Source organism: Abramis brama (genome assembly GCF_963993115.1).
Source record: "Abramis brama genome assembly, chromosome: 14".
NCBI classification, from domain to species: domain Eukaryota; kingdom Metazoa; phylum Chordata; class Actinopteri; order Cypriniformes; family Leuciscidae; genus Abramis; species Abramis brama.
In genome coordinates, this window is record NC_139976.1 from 20,073,271 (window position 1) to 20,095,074 (window position 21,804).

General features: G+C 37.0%; 1 protein-coding gene across 3 annotated transcripts in view; it reads left to right on the plus strand.

The window, feature by feature from the left end:
• The window catches only part of LOC311096474 (uncharacterized protein), a 78,480-nt gene extending 58,727 nt beyond the window's left edge, over positions 1-19,753 (plus strand). Inside the window, exons 2-9 of one of the 3 annotated variants that reach the window (XM_084135647.1) lie at positions 13,279-14,036; positions 14,203-14,359; positions 16,417-16,521; positions 16,628-16,780; positions 16,860-16,937; positions 17,046-17,537; positions 18,057-18,100; positions 19,534-19,753. In XM_084135647.1, the coding sequence (XP_083991773.1) occupies positions 13,833-14,036; positions 14,203-14,359; positions 16,417-16,521; positions 16,628-16,780; positions 16,860-16,937; positions 17,046-17,537; positions 18,057-18,100; positions 19,534-19,662 (1,362 nt within the window). In that variant the 5' untranslated portion in view covers positions 13,279-13,832 and the 3' untranslated portion in view covers positions 19,663-19,753. Of the gene's footprint in view, positions 1-6,058; positions 6,215-13,278; positions 14,037-14,202; positions 14,360-16,416; positions 16,522-16,627; positions 16,781-16,859; positions 16,938-17,045; positions 17,538-18,056; positions 18,101-19,533 lie in introns of those variants that run through there. The other 2 variants (XM_084135649.1, XM_084135648.1) reach the window with 2 other exon arrangements.
• Positions 19,754-21,804: the final 2,051 nt, after the last annotated feature.

The following is a 21,804-nucleotide window of genomic DNA, read 5'->3' on the forward strand; positions in this document are numbered from 1 at the left end:
GAACACCTCATTTAAGTAAAGGCAAACAGTACAAATGATAAAGAAACAAAGAATGTTGGTACATTGTTACATCACATTATCAAATAAACAAAAACAAAATATCAAAAGTATATATTTTAATACTCTGAAATTTTCAAAATAAGGCGTATTTCTAAGGCATATTTTAAGGGGTCCCTACACAGGTATAGAGATAAAGGTTAGGATCATAATTTTCAGGAATATTACAGCAGGGACGTGCACAGGAATTTTGAGGGGCAGTTGCTCTGACCTGAAAAAAGCCCCCCCCCCCCCCCCCCACCTCCAAAAAAAAGGGCTATATGAAGGACTGAGAATTACAGGGTCTTTATTAAAATACTGTATATATACGCAAAGAAGTAAAACACTGAAATACAGCACTCAATCACCTTAACTAGTACTAATAACACAGATTTGATCAATAATAATACCACTGACGATTCTGATTATCGATCCGATTCTTTAACGATTCTTCTTGATAGCACTGTGTGGAAAAATGCAGTCATATGCTTTTTAAAAAAAACAAGAGGTTTTATTTATTTTAAAGCTTAAGCTTGAGTAAGCAAACTGTACTTTTTATGTAATTTATGTAATAAATAGAACCTTATTGTAAAGTGTTACTGATTAGTTATACACCGATTCAGACGTCTCCTGAGTTCACTGCTGGAAAGAGCAGTTGTTTTAACCATTCATTAAAATGAATCGGTTCAAAGGAGTCATTAGTTCGCGAATTGGACGTGTCATGCGCGCTGTGTGATTATCCCAGCAGTTAGGACATGGACATCCAAGATTTGTGTCAACACAGAAAACATTTCATCACTGGATAGTTTTTTTCGTTTGATTAAAGTGTTGTTTTATGTCAGCTGAATGTCCGGAACGCTTTTCAGAGAAGATAAGGCAACTTATTTAGCACAATTCACACCCAGCGGTAATTCAGGAGAGAAAAAAAATCTCAGAATGCTCCACATGAAACTTTTGGTCTCCCGACCTTTTACCACCGTGTCGATTTATTTTGATTAATATGTGCGAGGGAGAGAGAGAGCAAGACAGCGCTTAGTTTGGAGACGGTCTTGTTTACACTTTCGCCTGGCTCCGAAGAAAGAGAGAGCGCGCGCGCAATCGGGTCTCTCTCTCTCGCTCTCTCTCTCTCTCTCTGCTCGTTCTTTCAGTTAAACATGCGCTGTCACAAGCGCAGCAGTTCATCTACATTACTCACCGATCAAATAAGACTTTGGCGGGACAAAAATTCACTTTGGCGGGCGCTAAAACAAGTTCAATGCAGGAAAATTCATGCGTGAATTAAACTGAGTAGTACATGACCATGCACTCGCACAAATGCGACCACATACAATTTTTAACTCGCACATTCTCAAAAAATGGTCACAGTCTGGAACCCTGATGATGATTGTTCGTTTGTTATACATCACAAACTCACTTTTTCCGACAACGTTGAGTCTCACCCGACAACCGCGATAATCTCCTTCTAGGGCCGCTAATGCAGGCTCAGCTCAGGTGCCGGTCGCGTGCAGCGCTGCAGCCACATAAACAGAGTTTGCCCTTCCCCTACTGACTTTCACTTTCGGTGCCCGAATGGAATTGAATGAGGCTTTGCGATTTTTTTTTATTATCTATGCCTACGTGAAATTCTGCATCCATTGTACTTTTTATTTATTTTATTTTTTCCCCCTTGGAAGGGCAACGTGAGTCGAGAAGGGCATATGGGCAGTTGCCCGGGCAACCTGAGCAACCCCCCTGTGCACGTCCCTGTATTACAGCACAATGAGTGCCTATTAGCACTGTTTGTTTGTTTTTGGCATCTGATAGAGCTTTTGGACTTGGAAACAGTGATGTCAGACTTACCATCGGACTGAAACACAAATGTTTTAAAGTTAAGTGAAGATGGACATTTTTAATTAGTCAAAATGTTATTTTTTTACATTGATTTATTTTGTGGAACATGTGTTTCCATGCATTTTGTTGAAATGTCTTTTCTTGTATAGCCTATTGTATATACAGGCTTGATTATTCATGTTGCTTATGTATTATACTATTGGTGAGGTTTGTGTATTCATTTATATTAATCTATAGTTAGCTTTTTTTCCCATGTGCATGGAAGTGTATGTATAAAAATGAATATAAAATATGTAATAAACAATTCTTATTTTGTATTTGTTTCAATTTGTTTATTATAATAGAAGTCAAAGGTAACCATAGTAACAACATGAAATTAAATATTTAAAAAAAAAAAAAAATTGGTTCCTGGAGGCACCCAAAGTGGTTCCAAACAGTGCCTAATATAAGAGTTCCTCAGGAAACCTGTGTGGTTCCTCAGAGAACCGCCCCTTTTTAAAGGGTGCCTAGAGGATCTACAGACGGTTCCGGCGGTGTGGCAAAGTGAAGAACCCCAAAAGGTTCCTCCAGGCACCTTTTATTTTTACAGTGCACTACTATTATAACCATAAACATTAACTAAAATAATAAAATGTAACAACATTGGCTATCGAATCATTCGTCGTTGGTTTGAATTAACAAATTCAAATACTCTGTGTTGCTAAAAACATTTCTTCCTGAATACAAAAGCTGGTGCACTTTGAACTCGTGAGTGCAAATCATGCTTCAGCTCCAGCTAGTCGGCGACAAATGGACTTTTACGACACTAATTGCACCTCAGAGACATTCCAAACCCCCTTCCCCTCTCTGGACCACAGAGAGATAACGAAACTTTCTATGTTACACACACACACACACCTTTGGTATTAGAACTTAGAAATATAATTTTCATATAAGTACAATGCCATTATGCATGTGTGATTAGTTTTGCTTTATAATAGAGGTGTAGTTTTCTAATGCGTAATCTGGAATCAGCATTCAAGATTGTCTGGCAATTGCCTTCCCCCCACTTGGTTTTTATTGCTCTAACGGAATGTCAAGCAAACTGAGATTCCAGGAGAGGAGTAGGAATAAAGTGTTAATCCTACATTTATGTATAACCACTTAAGAAATGTATAAACAAGGATTTGATTTTCCCATATCAAATTTGTGTATCTGCAATGTTATCGTGTATTAATCAAAACTAAAATGTTTGTAAGATGCATACAAGTATGTAACTTTGTGTATTCCCATAATCTTTCATATGACATGTTTTATATCATTTTAAATCTTGAGACTTAACGGAGTTGAATCTCGATAATAGATTGCAATGATATGATTATTACTATATGAATCATCTTACTAGAGTATTAAGACAACACCATAACTCCCTCGAGTGGGTGTCGCCCCCCAGAGACAAAGAACCTTTTCCCGCTTCAGATCTTTGGACGTTCATTGGTTGTTCGTGCGAACAGAGGCGTCAACCCATATTTTCCATAAAAGACCAACTCAGGAAATCTCTATGAGCACTTTTACGAACCCTCCTCATCAGCGAGACCATCCATGGCTCCCTAGGGAGCATTTCTCCGTTTATAATTTCCTTTCCTTGCAGGCTTTTAGTTTTGTTTCGTCTTCGGACTTCAGTCGACAACTTCAACTTTAAAGAGACTTGAATCTCCCGCGGCGCGCGCTCCTCATCCTCAAGGACGTGCACGAGCACTGAAAGAATTCCTGGCTCCATGGCTAGGGAATCATCAACTCAGTTTTATTTTCTTTACTAAGTTTTATTTTCATATTCGTTCTCCCTCCACAAAGGGAGATGAACTCTTCTGGCAACTTCACGTTCGGTGAACCTTTAAACTTCGCGCGAGTCGGGCTCGCCCCAAAGACACGAGGAAACACGCCCAGCTCTTAAGGAGCTCTTCTTCTTCAGCAAATACACAGAGAACCATACGCAAGTATTTTGATTTGTGATTTGATGAATCTGATTTCTTGTTGTCTCTCAAGGTTACTGCCTGTGATTTTGCCTAACTGTGATCTTTCTTTGATCGCATATGTTTAGTTTCACTTTCTCTCAACTCTCTCAATGTCAGAACTCTCTTTCATTCTCTCCCTCATTTTCGTTATTCGTTTAGTCTTGTATTTTGTTTACGTGTCCTAGGCTGGTACATACATATTTACTCGTGTAAACTGTAGTATTTCTGTATTCATTAGTTCCATGTATAGTCCAATTATTAAAATTCATACTTGATTGATTCTGTCTGCCTGCTCCTAACTAAAGTCAATGAGATGTTTTCGATCTTAAGCTACAAAGCTGATTTGTTACTTTAAGTAACCTAATCTTATAAGAACAGGAGAGTTGTTTTCATGGCCAGAAAATAGCTTTCTTCAAATTATAAGAAAGAGATAATTTTTGTTGGGAAATTGTTAAGTTAATCTTACGGCCGTTTTGCTGGACAAAGTTTTCCCGTTTGATGATTATTAATTTCCATTAAGGGTTATCTCATAATCGATCTGAAATAGGATTTTTGATATATGAATGATGAATTATAATTCGTTGTGATTGATTATTCATATATACAAATCGATCTATTTTCAACTTCGAATAAATTAATGTAACTGTAAAATGCAAAATATTAATCATATTCATGATTAATTATTAAAATTCCCTATAGATCATTTGAGCTAAATGTTAAATGTACTACTAATGCCAGTGCGGTTACAAAAAGTACCTTCACTATTAACCACAGCAGCCAGCCAATGACCAAGAGCATCAGACTGAAAAGTCACAACCTTCCCAGGGCCGTTAAGGCATATGGCGACACCTGCTGAACGATTAGAGCCATGACTAAACAAAATTGTCTCTCCCCACTGCATCTTCCAAAAAGCAGCATCTTCTTCAGTAGAGTGAGTCTCTTGTATAAAAACAAAATGTGACTTCTGCCCCTTGCAAAACAAAAATATACCTTTGCGTTTTACATTGTCCTTTAGTCCCCTTGCATTTAACGAACAAAAAGATATACGAGATTTCAACGAGAACATACGCCCACTGGAACTCACAGTGAACGGATCGAGAGTGTCAATAAGCTATTGACAATGAGATTAGAAAAATAAAGTGCAACACTTACAAATAAAAGCCTCTCAAAAAACAACATTTCCCAATTTCCCAGACTTCATCATCAGGCAAAAATTTGCTTCCCTTCAATGAAAGCGAAGGGACCACGAAAGTATGCCACTTTCCCTTCAGCTCGCGCTTGTTTAATGCGTGGCCAAAGTACTCCCCTAGCCTCTCGGTCTTCTTTGTTTAAGTCCTCAGCGAAATGAATGCCTGCCTCCTTGCACACGATTGATCCCTTTGATAGTGTCCATATTTGATCTCTATAGATTCGCTTTGAAAACTGTATGATGATCTGGCGCGTGTGATTTCCTTCTCTTCTGCCAATACGATTAACCGTGTCAACCGCCTCTTCCATTTCCCAGGGCACACCAGGAGCAATCTTGGCCAGCAGGGTTATCACCTCCAGTCGGGTGTTCTCGTTCTGTTTCTCTGACGAGCCTTTGATGCGTAAATTCCAACATCTTTTATAGCGATCCAATTCTCCTACCCTTGACCTCAGCTCTTTATTTTCTTTTTTAAGATCAGAAAGTTCCAGCTCCAATATAGCTTCCTTCTCCTTGTGAGCGTTCATCTCTTCCTTAACCTCAGAAATGGCGTTACAATTCTCTTCCATTTTTTTGGACAGCTCCTCCAGCTTTTTTTTCTGCTTGTCAAATCTTCTACCGAGGGAGTGAATTGCCTCAAGTATATCAGCATTAGAGATATCTTCCGTTTGATCAGGCCGCACTTTCTTCATTATATGAACTTTGCTGGGAGTAACAGGTAGATTCTCAGCAGCACATTCCTCCAAAATACACTTGTTAGTTTCAGCAGAAACCTCCATCGCGTCAACATAATCATGACCATTTCTGTTACTGCTCACGGACTTCACTTCAGCGTTACGTGCTCTACTTGTCATCTTTAGATGATGAAAACATAAACCTTTATTAAACCGTTTGGGAAAATCTAAAAATAAGAAATAAAACTTTGAGACTTTGCTGGTGATTAAAATATGCTGCTATAGTACGCCATCTTGGCTGGAAGTCCGGTTAGAGAAGTGAGAGTCTCTCGTCACGGAGAAAAGTGAAATGGCTGCTGGAGCAGTGACGCACGTCATTTGCAGTTGTAAAGTTAAGAACATTAAATGAGAAGTTGAGCTGATTCATCTGACAAAAACTACAGATTTTCCTGATTCATCTGAGATCACTTCTAGTCATTAGCACTTTATTCTTGGTAAGTGAGTTCATAAACTACCTTAATTAGTTATAATTTGTGTATTGTTCAGTCTTTTGTGGTCCTAAATGATACTGTGCTGTATAATTTTTGAGATATATATTTAGAAAATGTGATTGAAGTGATAAATTAAGAATTAATTTACTGCTTAAAAGTGTTAATGCACATTTGTTGACTAAATGTGTGTGTAATGCAGCTCATGTGGAGTTTTGCTAGCAATGTGGTACGAGCTATTAGCTAATTGAATGCACGTCATTTTAAGACGTAATTTTCTTCATTTTTAGCCCTTAGTTGTGTTTCTATTAGGGTTAAAATGATAATAAGCACTGGTAAATGTGTATATATTCATTTGAAGGATTTGTTGTGATAAAAATCATCATTTGAAGTATTAACGTTGTTTAAAGAGAATTAATTGTAATTAATTGTTATTTTTATGCCTTGTCTTTGCAAGGTTGTTTTTTTTTCTTTCTTCTTCTATCTATAACTAAAACAAGCTACGCACTAATTTAGTTAACCCTTTAGGCGCCAAGGTTTTTTTGAAAAAATGCTGGATTTTGACATCAAAATTTCAAAAGCTTGTGGCTTGAAAGGGCTTAAAGACTACTGTATCTACTGTAAATTAGAAAAATGTTGGGGATGACTGAAAGTTTATGTGGGGTGTAAATATACTCATCTAATTTGCATATTACGACGTCATCAGGGGGCGGCCTTCTTGAATTTCATAATATTAAGGAAATAGTAGATATTGAACTGATGTTTGAACTTATTTGCATGTTTTATTTTTATTTTTATTTTTTTTATCCTCATTCAAAATGATGAGAAAAGAGGAAACCAACAATAGCAGGAGAAAGTACTAAATTATTACTATACTATATAGTAGTAAAACGCATGTGAACAGTAGCCTACTTTTTGATCAGTTCATCAGTAGTATAAGTTCAGTTCATCGGAAATAAGCGTGAACAACTAGAGCACATCCTAGGTGATTCAAATATTGATTGTTTAGGATTATCTGAAACTTGGTTGAAACCAACATCAGCTGAAGCCCTGGTAGCTATGCCTGGGTATCATGTGTTTAGAAAGGACAGGGAGAAAGGCAAAGGTGGCGGAGTATTGCTTTATGTTAGAAATACCTGGTCTTGTAGACAGCTAGAATGGTCAACTGATATTACATTTGATTGTGTCGGTGTGGAAATCACTCTATCAAATGAAATGTCTTTTATTTTAATATGCCTATATCGACACCCATCCATGAAGGTAGATTTTTATGACCAGCTAAAAAACGTGCTGAAATCCTGTGACCAAAACAACGAGATTATAATCATAGGTGATTTTAATATAAATTGGGATGATAAACATGGTAGGAAAAATCTCAAACGATCCACAGACTATTTTAACTTAGAACAACTTATTGAAAAGCCAACTAGAATAACAAATAACTCCCAGACAAGAATAGACCTTCTGTTCAGCAATAAGCCAAACCGAATTATTAAGACTTTTAATTTTTTTACTGGTTTATCAGACCATAACATGATTTTATTTTCTAGGAAGCTTTCAAAAAAGAGGCATCTAAAATTAAATAGTGCTCTTCATTCCTCCGATGTTAAATTAAATTTTATACCTAAGAATCAAACACAGAATCTCAATACAGCCTTGAAAGTGGTTGATTGGGAGGAAATATTATGCTCAAATAATATAGAAAGCAGTTGTAACTCTTTTATCAACAAGCTTAAAGAGGTAATGTCCTCCTTCACCTGTAGGGGGAGTGGAGGGGCTAAGAAGAGAAATAATTTACCATGGTTAAATCAAACCTGTAAAAATGTATTAAAAATTAGAGATGTGCTGCTTAAACAATATCTGAAATCTGGTTTGTCCACTGACAGGGAAAAATTCACACATGCACGTAATAAAGTTACACAAACTTTAAGAAAAGCTAAAGCAGACTTTTTTGTTTCCATTATAGAAAATACAAGAGGTAATGGGAAAAAAACATGGCAAATTTTAAATAAATTATTAGGTAAACATAATAAAAAGGAAATTAAAGCCATTGAGTTAGCCGTGGATAATGCCCTGATTAGAGATCCTACGATCGTGGCAAACACTTTTAATAATTATTTTATAGACAGTATATCTGAAATAACAAGGTCCATTGTTCCTTCTAATATTTTACCTCGACTATTAAATGAAGATCAGCCCATCTTTCAGATACAAAACATAACAGAGGCAGAGGTAATAAAGATCATTGCTGCGCTCAAGAACTCCAAAGCTATGGATGTCCATGGTATTGACAATAACTTTTTAAAAACTCATAACGATGCCTTGGTACAACCTATTACTCTTATCAATCAAAGGGCAGTTCCGGCAACTTGGAAAGAGGCCATTATTACACCCATCTTTAAATCAGGACCAAAAACACAGGTCGCCAACTACCGGCCAATTAGCATCCTGCCAATCATTTCTAAAGTGGCTGAAAAGTGGATAGCAAAACAACTTATTGAACATCTGGATAAAGGTTTTACCCCACTGCATCGTATGCAGTTCGGTTTCCGGCCCAATCATTCCACTGAGTCAGCGAATTGCTTTCTGATTGAACAGATCAAGTATTTATTGGATAAGAGTCCTTGTGTAGGAGCTGTATTTTTAGACCTTAAAAAGGCTTTTGATACAGTTAACCATCAAGTACTGCTGACCAAACTCACACATTTTAACTTTTCTACAGATGCTATATCATGGTTTCAATCATATTTATCAAACAGAACACAATGTGTTAATATAGATGGTGTTAAATCTCCTTCCATTAGCAATCATGTTGGAGTTCCGCAGGGCTCAATTCTCGGACCTCTATTGTTCTCAATGTACATTAATGATCTTCCAGCTGCTTGTCCTGACTGTAATGTGCAGATGTATGCGGATGACGCTGTGATCTTTATACATGGCAAAGATGAAAAGATAATAGCTACAAACCTTACAAATTCACTAACTAAAGTTCAAAACTGGCTAAATCAAATTAGTCTCACTCTTAATACTAAAAAGACCGTTGTGTTGATGTTTAAAAAAAAAAAACCTGTGAAGCCAAATATTTTAAAAACTGACTGTAATACACTCATTGAACAACTACCAACAAGAAGTAGATCTTCTGTGTTTTTGGGAGGGGAGGAATTGGAGTTGGTAGCCCAGTTCAAGTACCTTGGGGTTATACTAGATTCAAACCTCACTTTCAAAAAACACATACAAAAGGTATCCAATACTATAAAATTTAATCTACAAAATTACAAACAAATCAGATCCTACATTACAACCGAGGCTGCTAAATCATATCTCCATTGTATGATTTTTTCCCACATTGAATACTGCTTCACAGTTTGGTCTTTTGCTGGAGTTATTGCATTAAAACCCATTGTTCAACTATATAAAAAAGCAGTCAAGGTATTTGACAGGAAACCACAGTCATTTCACCTTTGTCCAATTCTTGAGAAGTATCAACTACTAAATTTTGAAAATCTTAAAATTTTTAAAAATAGCTGTCTTATTTATAAATCTATGAATGGAATCGCCCCACCACCCCTGAGCGATTTTATCAAAAAGAGAAATAGCGAGATGAGGACTAGATCATTTACCCGGGGGGATTGTGAAGTACTATTTAGAAAATCTTCGTTTGCACAAAATGTCCTCTCTATTAAAGGCTGCACAAATTGGAATAGTATACCAACGGTAATTAGAGAGAGCCCCACTTTTGTTTCATTTAAGAAAAATCTTAAAAGATGGCTGAATAATAATCAAAAATGTAATCATTAAGTATGCAGGTAAAATTTGATAGGTAGTTTTATTTATATATTTATAATAAGCACTTTGGGATGTCTATGTACAGGCATTTATGCACTTTAAATTAATATTACAATAAGTACAATAAGGTATAGGAACTTTTTTAGCTATATATGTATATTTGTTGATATGTATATTGTCTGTTTGTTTTTTGGTTTGTATTTGTTTATGTTTGGGACTACGGATGGAAATTAGCATTGTGCTAAATCCGGCGTATTTACGTTCAACTTTGATTGTACGTTCATGAATATGCACTGTCCCATTTAAATAAATAAATTGAAATATTCAGGAAATAGTAGATATTGAATTGGTGTTGGAATTTATTTACATGCTTTTTTTTTGTCTTTTTATCCTCATTCCAAATGATCGGAAATGAGGAAACCAACAATAAAATAGGAGAAAGTACTATCCATGTACACCTCATGCTCTTTCCCTGCGTATTGGGCCATCAGCTGACGAACAATTAGATGGGTGGCACCTAAATTAGCATCAGCATCAGCATTTTGGCCAGTGTACATGGACCACTGCAAAACATAACCTGAGCTGGCCTCACTCAAAACATACACCTTGTAGCCATACTTGTCAGGTTTTTTAGGGTTGTATTGTTTCAAGGTGGACTTTCCCTTGAATGCTATGGTCATTTCATCCAGAGAAAGCTCCTTGAGTGGACCATAAACGACTGAGCCCTATTTCTTCTACCCCTGCTGCCTTTACCTCTAGCAACAGCTCTCCTATGTACACTAAGACCACGTCCACCCCTGCCACCCCCATCCCCGTTGGGCAAATGGTCAAAATGATCTGTTTGTGCTTCGTGAACACTCACGCCTTGCACGGCGGCACCATTGCGCAGCAAAATTGTACCGGGAGAGACGCGGGCGGCACCATTGCGCAGCAAAGATGTACCGAGAGAAGCGCGGTGGCACCATTGCGCGGCAAAGATGTACCGGGAGAAGCGCGGGCGGCACCATTGTGCGGCAAAGATGTACCAGGAGAAGCGCGATCATTAGACGACCGATCGTCATTTCCAAAAGGCAAATATTCCCCTTCAGAGTCAGAATCAGCGAATAACATTTGCAACACATCCTCATGGTACAAGTTTTTATTAGCCATTTGACGATTTTCTCTCACAAATCTCACAATTTACTCAGACGCTCTGAACTGAACTGCTTCCGCATCAATGACACGATCGCTCACTTGCTCTGCTGTTTCCTCCAACACTTTGAATAGGAACATGACGTCATTTTGGTCTTGAATCGAAGTATTACATGTCTGCCATCTAGTGGTAGGGAATACAAATGAGATATTACACCATATTAGGATCTACAGCTCAATTTTGCGACTTTGGCGCTTAGAGGGTTAAACCAAATAAACAAGGAATATCAGAACTAAGTAAAAAAAAACTAACAGACTAACCAAAGAGTTAACTACAGAACTATTGAGCACAAGAGAAGTTCATTTAAATGGTTTTGTGAATTGTTTCATTTAAGCTGTTAACTTCTTTTTTTTGTTTTTGTTTTTTTTCTCCTCAAACTGAAACAAATTCATCTAAAGTATAAGTATAAAGTATAAAATAAAGTGAAGTAAGTAAAATGAAGTATAAAATAAAAAATACTTACCTTTTCAACTATACCTGTCTCTGTGGTTATTTCCAACCCTATCTCACGGTGAATTCGTACTAATTCGCACGATTTAACCAAGTGGCTAAATCGTACGAAATCATACGAGCTGGCTCGTACGAAATCGTACGATTTTGTTCATCGCATTTAATACACCCCTGTGTAACAGCGAATTCGTGCTAAATCGCACGAATGTATTAAATCGTACTTTATCATACGATTTTGATCATCGCATTCAAGAAGCGTGACCCAATTCTCGTTCTCACAACATCGCGTTATTTATCAACAGTTTACGCACGCGGCGGCACGCCACATCTCGGTGAGTAGGCTATACCAGACGGTGTTTCGATATAAAGTTCATTATATGTGCTTTATTAATCCATATCGGCTTCTAAATGTTCTCTGAATTGTATTGGAGCTGGCTCGTGCGAAATCGTACGATTGGTTCATCGCATTAACACATCCCAGTGTATCAGCGAATTCGTGCTAAATCATACGAATTGTTTAAATCGTACTATATCATACGATTTTGTTCATCGCATTCAAGAAGCGTGACCCAATTCTCGTTCGCACAAACATCGCGTTATTTATCAGCAGTTTACGCAGGCCGCACGCCACATCTCGGTGAGTATAGGCTACCAGACGGTGTTTCGATATAAAGTTCATTATATGTGCTTTATTAATCCATATCGGCTTCTAAATGTTCTCTGAATTGTATTGGAGCTGGCTCGTGCGAAATCGTACGATTGGTTCATCGCATTAACACATCCCAGTGTATCAGCGAATTCGTGCTAAATCATACGAATTGTTTAAATCGTACTATATCATACGATTTTGTTCATCGCATTCAAGAAGCGTGACCCAATTCTCGTTCGCACAAACATCGCGTTATTTATCAGCAGCTTACGCATACGCACGCGGCACGCCACATATCTCGGTGAGTATATACCAGGCGGTGTCTTTTTGTTCGATATAAAGTTCATTATATGTGCTTTATTAATCCAGATCGGCTTCTGAATGTTCTCTGAATTGTATTGGTCATCAATATTACATTATTTTTGTTCAAAATAAGTTCAACCCACCCAACATATTATCAATTAGCGGGTGACTGCTAGCATATCAGCATTAACTTAACGTGACAGATCTTCGATCATTTTATTATATTAATATTTTTTTGGAATTAATGGAAGTAGTAACTACCACTGTACTTCCACTGTGGTATTTGTGTTTGGTACACAAATCCTACCATGTTTTTACCGCAGTTAGCCCACTTCTACTGTAACGTTACTATTTTGTAGTAACTTACTTACAGTAACAGCAAACGTTACTTTGCTTTTACCACAGCCTTGTTATACATGGTAAAAACAGTTACAACAACACTTACCATGCTTTTAATACATTTGATGTACAATTCAGAAATCTTGAAACTTTCAGATCCTTCTTTTTTTTATCAGTTTTATTTTATTGCCATATTATTTATTTATTTATTTTAATATAGTCTTATGATTGTGGGGGGATCTCGGGATTTGTTGTAAATAGTTATACACACAAAATGTTTAATAAATAAAGATTCAGAAAATAATATCCTAAAGTTGTAACTCTTTTTTTTTTTTTTTTTTTGTCTTGCAGTTTCTTCACATACATCTCTTACTCCATCTACACGCGCTCTACATTTAAACCAACGGCTCTTTTAAGAGCCATCACTTGCTCTCTCTCTCTCGCTCTCGCACACACTCTCTCTCGCTCTTGCACACACTCTCTCTCGCTCTCACACACTCTCTCGCTCTCACACACTCTCACTCTTCTCTCGCTCTCACACACACACTCTCTCTCTCTCGCTCTCACACACTCTCTTGCTCTCACACACTCTCTTGCTCTCACACACTCTCTCTCGCTCACACACACTCTCTCTCGCTCTCACACACTCTCTCTCTTGCTCTCACACACTCTCTCTCTCTCTCTCTCTCTTGCTCTCACACACTCTCTCTCTCTCTTGCTCTCACACACTCTCTCTCTCGCTCTCACACACACTCACCCGCTCTCTCACACACACACTCTCTCTCGCTCTCACACACTCACCCCCTCTCTCTCTCTCTCTCTCTCTCTCTCTCTTACACACACATATACTCACCCTCTCTCACTCTCTCTCTTTTGTACACATTCTCTCTCTTTCTCTCACACACATGGCACCTGGATCCACAACACGCCAGTGTAGTGCTTGCTACAAAGAAATCGGCAGTGCCTCCAAAACCTGCAAATACTGTGGAATAAACATTATTCAAAAGAAAAACTTGAAAGCCCAAAAAGAAAAATTTGATGATCAGTGGGCAGCCAAATTGAAAAAACATGGCAATTCTCACAAAATTATGAACTGTGTGGACTTGCTTGTAAGTTTCATTTCAACATATGAATTTTTTTATTTTTATTATTATAATTATGACTACAATTCAGCAAACAAAAAACTAATTTTTATTTGAGTAGATAGTGGATAAGAGCATAGTTTTTCATTTGACTGCGTACTCTTGCTTAAAACATTTTGTTCTCTCTTCTCAGCTTCATAAGTTGGAATTACTGGGCTTCTCACCAATGCTCTTTATTACAACACAGAGATGCCAGCATCGCTCCACAAAAGTGTTTGTTAAAAACATCAACGTTCAGAGCCATCCCTCAGTACCAGTCATGCAGAGACTTTATGAGGCTGTTGTAAGAGGTATGTATGTTTATTTGTATGTGTATTTACCAATTAAAAAGCTCTTCTTATTATAATGGTCTTTTTTCACAGACAGTGATGATGCATTTACACAGTTATTAACATGGTTAATCTTACAAAGTTTATATATATATACATACATACATACATACATATACATACATACATACATACATACATATACATACATATACATACATACATATACATACATATACATACATACATACATATACATACATATACATACATACATACATACATACATACATATACATACATACATGCAGATCAGGCATAACAGTATGACCACCTTCCTAGTATTGTGTTGGTCCCCCTTTTGCTGTTAAGTCAGCCATGACTCATCGAGGCATGGACTCCACTAGACCTCTGAGACCTCCCAGCAAAACATTACCCAAAGCATCACACTGCCTTTAGCTCAAATTGCAAAAGAAGTTAATGCTGGTTCTTATAGAAAGGTGTCAGAATGCACAGTGCATCACAGTTTGTTGCGTATGGGGCTGCATAGCCAGTCAGGATACCAGACGCAGACCAGTTAGGGTGCCCATGGTGACCCCTGTCCACCGCCGAAAGCACCAACAGTGGGCACGTGAGCATCAGAACTGGTCCACAGAGCAATGGAAGAAGGTGGTCTGGTCTGATGAATCACGTTTTCTTTTACATCACGTGGATGGCTGGGTGCGTGGAAACGCATGGCACCAGGATGCACTATGGGAAGAAGGCAAGCAAGGCAAGATGCTCACGTGCCCACTGTTTGCACTTTTTGCGGAGGACAGGGGTCACCATGGGCACCCTGACTGGTCTGCGGCTATGCAGCCCCATACACAACAAACTGCAATGCACTGTATTCTGACACCTTTCTATCAGAACCAGCATTAACTTCTTGAGCAATTTGAGCTACAGTAGCGCGTCTGTTGGATCATACGGGCCAGCTTTCGTTCCCCACGTGCATCAATGAGCCTTGGCCGCCCATGACCCTGTCACTGATTCACCTCCGTTCCTTCCTTGGACCACTGATAGATACTGACCACTGCAGACCCAGAACACCCAACAAGAGCTGCAGTTTTGGAGAAGCTCTGACTCAGTCGTCTAGCCAACACAATTTGGCCCTTGTCAAACTCACTTAAATCCTAACGCATGCCCATTTTTCCTGCTTCTAACAGATCAATGTTGAGGACAAAATATTCACTTGCTATATCCCACCCACTAACAGGTGCCAAGATGAAGAGATAATCAGTGTTATTCACTTAAGCTGTCAGTGATCATAATGGTATGCCTGATCGGTGTATATAAGCTGTAATATTTGTAATATTACTTTGGAATATATATTTTTTTTTAAAGTTAACACTGCTGTGTGAGTATTTATAATACAACGGCTGAGGGAGAGGTGGCAAATTAGCAAAGTCATAGAAATGCTTTCATGATAGATAGATATATTTATATAATTATATAATAAAATATATTTGTTGTAGTTTCCATTCACCAATATTGCAATTTACCCAACTATGGCGATTTGCGTTTCTGAGAACCCCATAAATGGGAAAAGGTTCCATAACTACTCATTTACTCTGACTTGTCCAGAAGTTTGTTGTTATATGATGTCACACTCAATATATTTTTGCAGAGTGCATGCAGTAGCATAATTACTGTCAGTCCAGATGTTTTATTTTTGTATTATTAAACAATATAACTTACTGTAAAAAAAATAATTTCTCATTATACATTAATTCAGGTTTATTTGTATAGCACTTTTCACAATACACATTTCAAATTATGTTGCAATTAGGAAATATTATTTTATCTGCCATGGGTGATTGTCAAAGTAATGTATGGCATATGGCAGGAATATTCAGCTATAGTATATTGCATGTTTTGTGGTTAGTAAACATTGTGTATTCAGTTAAGCCGACACCAAGTTGCTTGAAACTATTAAATCACCACTAGGATAACAATCTTATAATCTTAATCTTAATCTTATCTAATAGCGCTTTTATAATTTTCTAAGATGAATGTATTTTCTCCCTGGAACAACTCAGCCTCTACCGCCAACGACGACTCCTCTGTGATCGTGGACCCCGCCTCTATGGCAAACAACTCTACTTCTACGGCCGATGACTCCTCTGCAGCCACCAGCCCAGACTGTAAAACATTTTGTGATTTGTAATTGTAATAAATCAATATATAATATATTTAATTATAAAAAATTAACCGTTTTTTTCTTAATGTTTTTATTCTAAACCTCTACAGTCAATGGCTCCACCTCTTCGTTTGTGGAGACCGTCTCTGTGGCCTCCACCTCAGCTTCCAACGACGACTCCTCTGTGATCGTGGACCCCGCCTCTATGTCAAACAACTCTACTTCTATGGCCGATGACTCCTCTGCAGCCACCTGCCCGGACTGTAAAACATTTTTTGATGTGAATCATAAAAAATGAACCCTTTTTTTCTAAAGAATGTTTTTTTTCCTAAACCTCTACAGTCAATGGCTCCACCTCTTCGTTTGTGGAGACCGTCTCTGTGGCCAATGACGACTCCTCTGCCGCCACCAGCCTGGACTGTAAACATTTTTGTAATATTTATAATTGTAATAAATTTAAATATAATAGGTTTAATTATAAATGAAACAGTATTTTTCTAAGAACGTTTTTTCCCTAAATCTCTACAGCCAACAATTCTGCCTCTGCTGCCAATGACTCTGCCTCCGCTGCCAATGAATCCGCCTCCGCTGCCAATGACTCCGCCTCCGCTGCCAATGACTCCGCCTCTGCTGCCAATGACTCCGCCTCTGCTGCCAATGACTCTGCCTCCGCTGCCAATGACTCCGCCTCTGCTGCCAATGACTCCGCCTCTGCTGCCAATGACTCTGCCTCTGCTGCCATTGACTCCGCCTCCGCTGCCAATGACTCCGCCTCCGCTGCCAATGACTCCGCCTCTGCTGCCAATGACTCCGCCTCTGCTGCCAATGACTCTGCCTCTGCTGCCAATGACTCCGCCTCTGCTGCCAATGACTCCGCCTCTGCTGCCAATGACTCTGCCTCTGCTGCCATTGACTCCGCCTCCGCTGCCAATGACTCCGCCTCTGCTGCCAATGACTCCGCCTCTGCTGCCAATGTGTTCTACATGCCAAAGCAAAGGAAGCGTAGACAAACAAATAATGGTAATTATTTTTCCATCTTTATAATGCTGCGAATTGTTAAACTACACTCAGCCCATTTTTTTGTTTAAAGTTTTTTCAATGTTATTTGTTAGTTTATTATTATTATTCTTATTTTTTAATTCAGTTGCAATTACAGATGTGTATTGTTGCATTGCAGAATGCTCACACAACAGCCAGGATGTGTACCATGGAGAGGTTGTGAGGGAGAGAGTTAGGGAGGTTGGTCAGAATCAAAAAAGAAAAAAGCCACTTCATTACTATAGATTATTCCTCTTTAGAACCCTCAAAATAATTACAATATTACATGTCTTTTCCTAATGAAGCAGTTTCAGTAAATTATTGTAATTAGGAAAATCCCAATCCAGGATATTATCTGTATTTTTGTATTATTGTTAGGTAGACAAATATAAGTATCATAAATCAGTTCCTTTTATTCCTTATGCTGTATAGCCTGAAAATGGGCTTAAATTTGATTATATAACAGATATTGATAAATTGTTGTCTCTCTGTTCTTTAAAGGGAAGAAAAGAATTTCTTTTCCGATGGCAGCCTTGCGCATCCTGGTTAGTATACACATATTTTTAGTAGCTTAATTTAAAGGAATAGTTCACCTCAAAATTAAAATTGTGTCATCATTTACTCACCCTTAAGTTGTTTCAAACCTGTATGAATTTCTTTCTTCTGCTGAACACAAAGAAAGATATTTTGAAGAACATTCTTCAAAATATCTTTCTTTATGTTCAGCAGAAGAAAGAATACAGGTATGAAACAACTTGATGGTGAGTAAATGATGACACAATTTTAATTTTGAGGTGAACTATTCCTTTAATAATTAAAAAATTTATTATTCATCTAAGAAACTCCCCTTTCATGATCCTTAGGGTAATTTTGATCTAAAGGTTTATCACTTTCTCTCTTTAAAAAATAAATCTTTTGTAAACAATGAGAAGTATATTTTCTTTTTTTGTTTAGTTTTACAAATGGAAAACAATTATTCAGAAAACTCAGTTTTTTAAACTGCTTCTTTAAACTGCTTCCATAAACTAAAATGCTTCTTTCATCTGATTGGTCAAACAGCTTTATTTTCACTAAGAGTAGTTATGGCCCTGCTAGTATGCTTACAATTTAATAAAATATTGTAGTGGACTACCAATCACTGTTAAATACATATGCATGCCATCACGAAAAATTCACACCAGATATATGTCGCTATGCTGACAGAGTTTTGTATATTGTTTTGTATTATTTTTATAGTTAATAACATTGACTTTTATCCAATGTCAAGGAACTATTTTCATTGCATTTATCAGTGGAAACACATTGAACATTGAACTACTTAAATCATAACATGTTACTAAATATAAAACTAGCCTACTACATACTACTGTAGCCTCTTGCTTGCGATGTCTCGTGCATCATACTTGAAGGCAATGCTTGGCAAGTCACAGCAGCACTATGTGCCCGGCAACATATTCCTTTTTTTTCTAAAAAAGTGTAGTTAACAGCAAGTGGTGGTTCACAACAATATTGTCAAGTGTAAACACATTGGCACTGACTTGTTCTGAACTTCGTAATTGAGTTTTCATAATTGATTCTGCTATTTTGATGTTATTCACTGTGAAGATGCTTTGAAACAATCTGTATTGTATAAAGTGCTACACAAATAAAGATGACTTGACTTGGCAGTACCGTATTATCTCCCATTTGCCCGAGATAATTCATGCTGTAGAGAATATGGGGCAGTTTGACCAATAAGATAAGAGTAATTATGTCTCCTACATGTCAGAATGAAATAAGTCTTAAACCAATATGTATAAAAAAAGAAAAACTGAGAAATTAAGCCAAATTGTAATTTTCCCATTGTAAAAAACAATTTCTCATTGTTACTTCCCAAATAGGAAAATATAAGGGTGAAGCATACACAGACTGTGTGGACACACCTTTTGTCAAAGGGTTATTTGATAATATCACTTCTGTCTTTTTTTTTTCTCCATAGTGGCAAGAAGTGGAGGAGTACCTGGGTCTCCGAGGAAGCTATGCAGTAGTTACTGTAGGGCAATACTGTCTGTTTAAATTCATACATAAGTATGACTATACATATAAAGAAATAAAGTATGTGTACTAATTGTTTGCATTATTTAAACAACTTGTGTATCATAAAGTGTATCCTACAATAAAGTTATGTTTGTGGAGTGTAGTGTGGTGAATATTGTGAATTGAAGTATAAAACCATACATACATTTCTTGATTGATTTCTTAAAAAAAAAAAAAAAAAAAAAAATATATATATATATATATATATATTTTTTTTATTTATTTTTTTTTTTTTACTTGAGACATTTTTTTATAGTCATAATGACAATTGGGACAATAATGCACCAACATTTTATAGCAAATATGGTGTGGCAAATATGCTAAGTTTCAGTTTCATGAATGGAAGGTGCTTAAAATTACACTTTTGGCACAACTTGAATAATCAACACACATTTTACTTTGATGTCCAGCAAATGATGAAGATGGAGAGTTGACATTTTATAAACTAGGTCTTTGAAATCAGTTCATAATTGCTGAATTTGACACATCAGTTATTGAAATGAATTTAGCTGAATAATGAAACTTTTATTGTTAGAGCTGATTTACATGACATTTTAAATTTGTCTCATATTTGAACTGAATCATTCTGTTATTTTTGCAGTATTGTTAGTTTATTACTGCGAGAGTGACTGCTTTGAAACAATCTGTATTGTATAAAGCACTATAAAAATAAAGGCTTTATTTCTGTTAAATATGAATTGGATAATGACAAGTTATTGCAGGTTCACCCATTACCATGTTTAAGAAAACAAAGAAAGAAATATAAAGAGATAATCTATCTGTAGCCTATACATTTTTACAAAATTAGGTTATAAATGTCCCTCTATATGCTCATGATTTAAGCTAGCAGGTGTCTGTCAGGCAAAGAAATTAACTTCTTAACTGGCTGTAAATCAGATTCTAAGTGTATTTAAAAGAAACTTGGGAGGAAAACTACTAATAGCCTACTATACTTGATAAATAATGTTGGACACAGTTGCCAGACATGTATGGAAAGGTGGTATAAATGTTTTTTAAAAAGTGTGCACAGTAAAATACTAAATTTCAGCATACTTCTCATATATCTTACAGAGGTTTGTCCAATTAACATATATATGAAAATAATTTCTTTATAAAGGATATAGTTTATTTAATTGAATCCCAACAAATTCTAAACTACCTTACCCAAGGGCTTGGTCACTCTACCGTGAACGTGTAGAACGTATCACTGTACCGTGAACGTGATTTCACCAAGTACCACATGTTCCTGGATCAACATCTTTGTTGATCCTGGAACAACTTCAGATTTGAGGAACAAGTTTACAGTTTTATGTCAAGTTTAGGCTTAAAACCAGGGTGAGGTGCTTCAACATCAGTGTTATTCGCCTGTCATTTCCCTCAGATTTTAGGGAAAAGTTTGGGTAGGGTTAGGCTTATGGGTAGGAATAGGGTTAGGACTAAATTTTGGGGCAGGAATGTTAATCCAGGATCAACAAAATATGTTAGAGATAAAATATGGGAGAGATAACCCCCCCCCCAATATTTAAACCAAATCTATGCCCTTGATAATATTGATGTAATAATAACAGCAAATGTATTTAGGAACACGAAGCACTTCTTAAAAGGGGATGATAGACAATACAACCAGAGAGAGTCATGCCGGTGCTGGGCAGCCAATTGCTAACCCTAACCCTAACCCTAACCCTAACTCAGTTTAACAGGGCTGCCACACTTCCTTATCCATATATGATCATTATTGATAGGATCATGCACACACTTAAACAGTCCTGCAACTGCAAGGGATGTCCATATATGGAAACCAGTAAGACAATGGAGGGCTGATGGCACATGGTTTACATGCTCTGAAAAAAAACAAAAAAACCCACAAGATTCTGCATAGGAACAAATGTAACCGAGATCCTATTTATACACCACTCCTTTTCATTGTGTTGTTGTCACATTTTGATGTTGTGTGCTTCCCTGGAGAGAATTTATTTCTTCTTCAGCTTAGTTTTAACTAAGATACATTTTGCTTATATTGCTTTGTTGTATTATAACTTGAATAATTAGGACAAAGACAAGTAATTTTTTACATATTGCTTGAACTGCATACAAGGTAAATAGCCTTTGTAATTTTCCATTCATACAGGACAGGACTGCCCTGTTGATATGGGATTAGCTGAAGTATTTTAAC